Source organism: Macrobrachium nipponense, chromosome 15, assembly GCF_015104395.2.
Source record: "Macrobrachium nipponense isolate FS-2020 chromosome 15, ASM1510439v2, whole genome shotgun sequence".
NCBI classification, from domain to species: domain Eukaryota; kingdom Metazoa; phylum Arthropoda; class Malacostraca; order Decapoda; family Palaemonidae; genus Macrobrachium; species Macrobrachium nipponense.
The window spans coordinates 37,846,899-37,855,702 of record NC_087208.1 but is presented as its reverse complement, the minus strand read 5'-3'; the positions used below and the strand labels follow the sequence as shown (position 1 = coordinate 37,855,702).

At 39.3% G+C, this 8,804-nt stretch overlaps 1 protein-coding gene across 1 annotated transcript; it reads left to right on the top strand.

The window, feature by feature from the left end:
* Positions 1-4,128: 4,128 nt before the first annotated feature.
* On the top strand, positions 4,129-4,869 carry LOC135226651 (putative proline-rich protein 21). The gene has a single exon (XM_064266364.1). It carries the CDS (start codon positions 4,129-4,131, stop codon positions 4,867-4,869), a length of 741 nt encoding a protein of 246 aa, XP_064122434.1.
* Positions 4,870-8,804: the final 3,935 nt, after the last annotated feature.

The window sequence follows — 8,804 nt, the reverse complement described above, 5'->3', positions numbered from 1 at the left end:
TGTTTTACCAAATCATATGTGCAAATATCCCCTAAATATTTCTATAAATTGAATAAAAGACGTCAATAATAATCTAAATACCTCATGATGATAAAATTTGAATTATAATTTGTGCCATACTATTGAAATAATAAGTTTTATAGCTTTAGTTTCAGAAATTTAAACAATATTTATTTCCCGCTAAATCTGCTTCATCGTTGTTGCTAGTTATTAATTTATATTTTATTTATTTAGGTGATATTTTTAAGATAATTACTTAGCTTCGTATACCTCAGACATATTTATTTAATTCACAACTTATACGTAAGTTTGTATGAATCTAATTTATTGTATCTTACGTAATATAAGGGGTTGTATCTACCGAAGAAAGTCAAAATTGCCAGCTGCTATTTTAGTTCAATCAAAATTTTTTGTTTTGTTATTTTACAGCTCACTAGATGTCATTAGCAGCGACTTACCATTGCCTTTTTTGAAGATGGTAGTCTCTTCAGCAGGAAGCTTGTACTTTCATTTTTTCCCTAAGAACTTTTAAACATACATGAAGCTCAGTTGTTCACAGCACTTTTTACTCACATTTCCCTCAGAAACATCACGTTATTATCATCTGTTAGTTTTATTTATACTAATACGATAGATTTTATTCGTCGATGTTACTTACTTTAGCTCCGTTGCGGATATTGTGGTAGAGCATTCAGGATTTTTCCATCTTTTCAAAAGTGGTTCGAAGTTTTGTGATTATGTTATCTTTCTATTTATCAATTCATTTATCTATCTATCTATCTGTATATAGATCAATTTTGCTTTTCATTGAACGCTGAAGACTTCAATATGGCGATCTCTTGCCCGGTTGGGTTATTACATTTTAAAACTTTGAGTGATATGTGAATAAATTATATACTAAACTACCTTTCAACCATGGTTTATTATACTAAAATGATATATCTATAAATACTTATTCTATTTTTATCTAATCTCACTGTATTTGGCAAGACTTTTATGAATTCAAAATCTAATTGTGTCATTCTTTAGACATGTTACCGCCTTTTGAAATTCGTCTGCAGATGTTTTACCAAATTATATGTGCAAAAATTCCCTAAATATTTCTATAAATTCAGTAGAAGACGTCAGTAATAATCTAAATACCTCATGATAACCAAATTTAAAGTATAATTTGTGCCATATTATTGAAATAAACAGTTTTATAGCTTTTGTTTTAAAAATTTAGACAATAGCTGTTTTCTGCTAAATCTGATTCACATGAGTTGCTAGTTGTCAATTAAATTTTATTTATTTAGGTGATTTTTTTACGATAATCACATAGCCTCGTATACCTCCCACATATTTATTTGATTCACAACTCATATGTAAGATTGTATGAATCTAATTTATCATATTTTACGTAAAATAAGAGGTTGTGTGCACCGAAGAAAGTCAAAAGTTGCCAGCTGCTACTTTATTTCAATTATAATTTTTAGTTATTTAAAAGCCCACTAGATGTCATTAGCAGCTACTTATCCATTGCCCTTTTTAAAATCCAAGTAACAACATTTAAAATTAGAATAAACGTTTTTAAATTACTTACACAATACATACCTATTTCTGAATATAATTTCTCTAATTAAAACAATTAAGGTTAAATATGGCTATTTCTATTCAGTAGGAAGCTTGTACAGTAAGTTCCAGAAGTGAAGCGACAAATTTCAGAATTGATCGTACTTCTTTAGAAACTCTCGTGGTGTTGCCAGTTAGTATATTTTATTCCTATTAGTGCCATCCTCTTTATCTGATAATACGTATCAGTGATTAACTGTAGAAGCACAGAAAGTATTTCCCCAGTGAATGATCAATGTTAGTTCAATAATTGTTTATAAAAAGAAAAAAAAGAAGAGTGACATTCAAGTGTTCACCACTGAGTGGCAGCAGGAACCGAGTGCATAAGCATTGGCCTAATATGATTTGTAAATTAACTTTCTACTTTTATAGTGTTATATCGAAAATTATTATGATTTCTTTTGATAAAGCACAAAGAAGTTTAGCGTCTGATTAAATAAAATATAAATAAGACAAGTTGGTGTGAAAAGAAAACAAAACGAAATCCAAGTTATATGCGCGTTTAGCATTGGCTACATGGTTAAGCCTATTCAAGAATCAAGGAAATATATTTTCCAGCTTGTCAGTTAATTATTTCATCGAATTCCTCAATTGTGCAAATTTTTGCATGTGGAATTGCGTTCAGGGTCGCATCAAACAAGTATTTTCGTAGGTTTCCACTTTTTTTTTCTTTTTTTAGTGCATAAGTGAGACTATTCTTGTCCATACGATCCGGAGTGTGAATATGCTTGGCGGACATTATTTTAATTCTCTCTCTCTCTCTCTCTCTCTCTCTCAGAACCTTTTCATCCAGTCAGGAATAAACCAGAGGCCTGTTTTTAAGAATCGAGCCACTAGGCTATTGATCATGCTTCGGGTGCTCTATATATATAATAAATAATATCTATAATATAGTATAAATAATATGTAAGTATATAGCGTGATATATATATAATAATTATTATATATTAATATGTAATTGAATCCCCCCCCCAAACAAAAAAAAAACTCATAAATTACTGTTATACAATAATGCTCGACTGGATCGAACTGATTACTGGTTGCCCGTGGAAATATGAATTTGGGTGATATTACTCCCTTATGATACGCCCACTTACGCAAATTCAGTCTTAAATTTCACGGTTGGAATATGATTAGAGGATTTGAGGTAAAAGGTTGAAGTGAAAAAGGTGGAGTTAGGATTGTGGGTAGAGGTAGCGGTAGAGGGGGAGGAGGGGTGGTTGGGGTCTGTCGTCTTCCTACTTAACCAGGTGGTGATATTACGGGTGTTCTGGTTGCTTGCGACCGTCTTTCTTATTTTTTATATAGCGAGTGTGTTTTCCAGGTGCAAAGGCAGGTCCTGGTGTCGGTCCTGAAGGTTCTATCTTAGCCTAAATAACAGACAGTGGCCCTGCATTGTAAGCCTTGCTATGCCCGGAACTAGGCCTAGTCATCTGAAGGTAGCAGCAGCAGTTAGAGCCTTCTCGAAGATGGTGTTTATGCTCGGTCCTAGAAGACAAAATCAGAACTACCAACCACACCCAACCTCTCTGTTGAATCTAGGTGCATTCATGGTTGATTATGTTTAATGTTGCGGATATTTTCCCTTTGCATTCTATTGATACTTGCATGATTTTATGCATCTTCGCTTAAATAATTGATAATACACTATGATATTAAATATTTGTTTCCACATTGCTCGAAATATACATTGATAATGTTGGTTATCCTGTCTTGAACGAAAATTTCAATTTTTTTCGTTTCTATTGTTTGAAGTAATTACTATACTTTAAAATAATTACTATTACCGTAATTTTTTCTTATGATTGTTATGAATATCATAGATTTGATATTTGTGCATCATATGTTAGCTCTATTTTGCTTGATAGAGCTTTCATTGTAGAAAAAAAAAAGTTTTTCAGCTACGTGTTGTAGTTGCCAGTTAGTGAATTTCGAACGAAGTCCTCTGAAATTTGTCGCTTCATTTCTGGAACTTACTTATAGTCTCACCATTAACTTACCTTTCACAGTCTCTTTATTAACCTGCCTTTTTCGGTTTCATTAGTAACCTATCTTTTACTGACCCATTATCAAAGACGGTCTCACTATTGTATGGTCTCATTATTAACCTACCTTTCACAGTCTGGTTATCAATCTATCTTTTACGGTCCCATTAGCAACCTTCCTTTTACGGTCTCACTATTAACCTTCCTTTTACAGCTTCCTGATCAACCTATCTCCTGCTACCAATAATAAGGGCAAACACGATGCTTCAATTTCTGGACATTAGGGAAAAAACTCCTCCTTTTATTGTAAGCATTTGAATTCATTATTAAGTTGAAGCTTCAGTCATAGGTCACTTTAACTTATTTTTTTTCATTTTTTACATAGAGTTATAGAAAGGTGTTTTTCAAATAGTCTTTGTTGGTTGTACAACATCCTACCTCCACCACAGTCATCAACCCACAACCTAAGCCACAATCATTCACCCCCCACAACCTCATCCACAACCCTCCACTCACTCTCCTTCCACCAACAATGCCCCACTACAACACTCCTCCACCTACAACCATCCATCCAGAGACATATGCCTTCAACCTTCCATCCACAGTCCTCCACCTACAACCATCCATCCAGAGACATATGCCTTCAACCTTCCATCCACAGTCCTCCACCTACAACCATCCATCCAGAGACATATGCCTTCAACCTTCCATCCACAGTCCTCCACCTACAACCATCCATCCACAACCTCCACCCACTGCTTGTCATCTACATACAACCCTCCTCCTACAACCATCCATCCACAAACTCCAACCACAGCCTTTCATCTACAATGATCCGACAACAACCCTTCTCCTACAACCATCCATCCACAACCTTACATCTACAATATTTGATTACAACCATCCATTTACAACCTCCACCCACAGCCTTTCATCTACAGTCATCCAACTACAACCCTCCTCCTACAACCATTCGTCCACAACTTCCACCAACAATGTTTCACCTACAGTTATCCGACTACAACCCTCCATATACAACCTCCACCCATTGCCTTTCATCTACAATCATTTGACTACAACCTTCTTACAACCTTCCGCATACAACCATCCATCCACAACCTCCATCATCAGACTTTCATTTACAGTCATTCAACTACAACCCCCCTCTTACAACCTTCTACATAAAACCATCCATCAACAGTGTTTCACCTGCAGCCTTATACCCACAACCATTGACATGTCATCCACCCACAACACTCCATATACAACCTAACAACCACAACCAACAGCCATCCACCCACAACCTTCCTCTCATAACCCTCCAACGACAGTCATCCACCTGGTCACCACTCACAACCATCCACATGCACCCACAATCCTCCACTCGCATATCTTTCAATACAAAACCATCCTCCCACAACTAAAGTTACAACCTTCCACCCACAACCCTACACAAAGAGCCCTCCACCCATAACCCTTCACCCACATCCCTCTCTAATAACCCTTCACTCACAACCCTTCAATCACAGTCATCCACCTGGTAATTACCCACAACCATCCATATATAACCCTCTAACCACAGCCATCCCGCCACAACCTTCCACCCGCCGTAATCCACCCACAGCCTACGCTCCATTCACAACCCTCCTCCCAAGACCTGCTCTCCACCCACAACCTTCCACACACACATCCTTACATCCACGACTATTTAACCACTGCCATCCACCCACAACACTGAACACAACGATAAACCAACGATTTCCACCCACAACCTTCTATTCACAACCCTTTCTGCACAACTATCCACCCACAACCCTTCAACAGCCCTCCACCCACAATAAGTCTGAAAAAGTGGGGGGGGGGGGGGGTGAGAGAGAGAGAGAGAGAGAGAGAGAGAGAGAGAGAGAGAATTTTGCAATGTTTTTAACCTGTAGGAATGTCCCCTTAAGATCATGTGATAAGTATTATGTAAACTTGCTTAAATGCTACAGTTAGAGGAGCTGTATTACTAGCCCTAGACTCAACAGTGCCATGCACCTAGCATTTATACTTTCTAGTCTTTGGAATTTATTCTTAAGATTATATCAAATTCCAAAGATTAGAAAGTATAAATGCTAAGTGCACGGCACTGTAGAGTCTAGGCCTAGTACTACAGCTGCTCTAACTGTAGCATTTAAGTTTATATATAGTGTATCACATAATTTTAAGTGGAGATTCCTTCAGGTTAAACATTGCAAATTTCTCTCTCTCTCTCTCTCTCTCTCTCTTCTCTCTCTATCTCTCTCTCTCATCGGCTGCTATTTTTTTTTTACAGACGAGTCCAACCCATCCCTATTTATCCGGGCTGGGACCGGCGCTGAGAGTTGGGGCTGGTTAGCCAGCCCCAACTCTCAGTGGCTAGGTTAGAATGTTGTTTTATCCACAGCAGGAAAATGAATCAAGTTGATCCGGTGAAGCTCTGTTGCCGAGCTCCTCCTGACAGACTTGAGAAAAAAAGGCTTAAACACGAATGGGTCACAAAATGGCCTGGTGACTATGGGGGTGAACGCAAACACCCAAAGCAACATAAGAGGAACTACCATGAACACCTTCTGGGGGGTGGGGGATGGGGGGCGAAGGTGGGGGGAATCATGGTGGGTCCCTCTCATGGTGCTGAAGATGTGCGCTCAGCTATTACCGTCTAGGTAACTAGACGGCAATGGCTCAACCCCATGGTCACCGAGCCAGTCTATGACTCATTCCTGTTGGTGACCTTTTTGGGTGGGCCTTTTTGGGTGGGCCTTTTTGGCTGGCTGTTTTGGCTGGCCTTATTTTGTGGGGTGGGTTGTCACAGCTCACCCACCCCTCCTGCTGTGGAAGGCAAAAGGCAATCAAGATTTGCCTCTATTTTTAGTATTTAACCATTAACTGCAGCGCCTTCATTGGCCTATGTCCTACAAATGGCCCATTTTGCCTTCTGCCATAAGAATTTCCAAACAATCTTCAAGGCCATTTACATCTTCAGGTTGAGCCTGCTTAGTCTTCATAGCCTCCTTCATTGCCCTGCGTCTCTCCTCCAGTAGTTTCCTACGGGCCTCATCTCGCGCTTTCGTTTTCTCAGCACAAGGTTTAGTAGGTCCTTTCTTAACTTGAACTGGTTTCCTCTTTGCAGGGCCTTTAGAGACATTGGTAGTTGCGCATGTATTTAGTTCATGTTTCCATCCATGACTTTTAAGATCACCAATTTCTTCAAAAAGTTGGTGTACATTACCCACCTGAATGGAAACCATGTCCCAAAAGCCAGCCAGGTCTGCAGGTATTATAGCAGGCTCATCTCCTTTAGGTCCGTCAATATTTTGTTGGCAGAGGCCTCTGAACTGCTCTATCTTCTGCGAGATGAGGAGGCGCGCCTTCCCAGTTGCTGCGAGAACCTTTCCTTGCACATCCTCACTCATTTGCAGCCTATAGGTTGTCATGTCAGATTCTGCAGTGTTTATTAGGTCTTGCAATTTGGAGACTTCTTTTTCTACTATTTTTAAGTAGTGGCATCCATTCTTCTCCTGTTCTTCTTTCTTCCTGGCTTCCATCGCCTCCTCCTCGCTCAGGCAAAATTCATCATCTCCTAATTTCCTTGTCTTTCCATCGTTTTCCTCTGCAGTTATGACTTTTTCGACCTCACATTCATTCTGCTTTTCCTGGAGTGAGGTGCATTTGCTTTCGAGAGTGATCACTCTTTTCTGCAACTTTTCAATGCACTGTCTGTCATTCAAGGAGTCTAAATCTCTTGCTGTGATGAGGACGTTCAAATGATCTAATTCCAGTCGTTGATTTGCCATCAAAACCTGGTTCTTCTGATTTTTATTCTTCAGAAGTCTATTTTCATTCGCCAGAACATCAACCGTTTCTTCAACTTTTCTGATGTTCATCTCGGCCTCCTGGGTAACAGCGATCAATTCTTCAGCATGCGAAAGTTTTTCAGTGGCCAAAGCTTTTTCCAGATCGTGGATCCTCTGCATGAGAGCATCCTCTTTCCTGTCAGTCTCGTCCTTTTCCCGGAGGTGTTCACGGTTCTTTTCGTAGGCCAATTCCAGTTCCTTCTTCAAGATATTAAGAGTATCCTGCAAGTCATTCAGCTCACATCGAACCCGGAGGTTTTCGTCAGCTGCTGTCTTGCAGACCAATTTTTCGTCCTGAATTTTTATGAGTAAGAGTCCACAAAGTCCTCCCAACAGTCCAGCAAAACAGTTCTCCCGAAGGAAACCGCCAATAGACCAGGAGGGAAGGACTTTCTGTGATATAAGAGATAAATCCTCAGGTTCCTTTGAAGGGACCTGGGCCATCAAAAAGTTAGGAGGTCCTCCCAACAGTCCAGCAAAACGGTTCCCCTGAAGGAAACCGCCAATAGACCAGGAGGGAAGGACTTCCTGCCATATAAGATATAAATCCACAGTTCCCTTTGTAGGGAGCTGGGACATCAAAGAGACCATTAGTCCTCCGAAAAGTCCAACAAAACGGTTTCCCAAAAGGAAACCGACAACAGACCAACAAAGGAGGACTAATGCCAATACAAAAGATAAAACCACAAAACCCTTTGCAGGGATCTGGGCCATCACAAAGTCGCTAACACTATTCACAATTGAAGTAAACATGTTTGCTGATATGCAGTACTGGAGGTTTGCCAAAAGTGTAGTTTTCGAAAAAGCCACGAGCTGAACACCTCGTCGTCTCCTGAAGACTTCTCCAGCCTCTGAAGACTTCTTAGGCTCCAGTGATCCAGAATGTCCTCTTCGGTGTTATGCGATTGGCTCCAGGGAACATCTTTGGGCCTCTGAAAAATTCGGCTTCTTAAAACTTCTCCGATCTCTGTAGACTTCTCCGATCTCTGAAGACTTCTTCGGCTCCAGTGATCCACTATGTACCCTTCAGTGCTATGTGATTAGCTCCAAGGAATGCTTCGGTCTAGTGTTCCGAAGTCTCTATCTCTTTCTCGCGCGCGCGCACACACACACCCATATATATATATATTCACCCTTACACTGACTATATACTGTGTGACTCAAAAAAAAAAAAAAAAGAGAAAAAACGTTACTCTAAAATCAAGAATTTCTATAAAAAAAAATTCAGCGAAAACGAAGACGGACAATAATAGTAACTGTTATTTATTCAGTGGGGAAAAAATCAGGAATTTCTTATGGAAAAAAAAGAGTTGAAAGAGAAACAAGTAATTTA

Bases quoted from the DNA above. Each gene is read 5' to 3' on its own strand.
- LOC135226651 (XM_064266364.1), top strand. From the start codon at position 4,129: ATGCCCCACTACAACACTCCTCCACCTACAACCATCCATCCAGAGACA.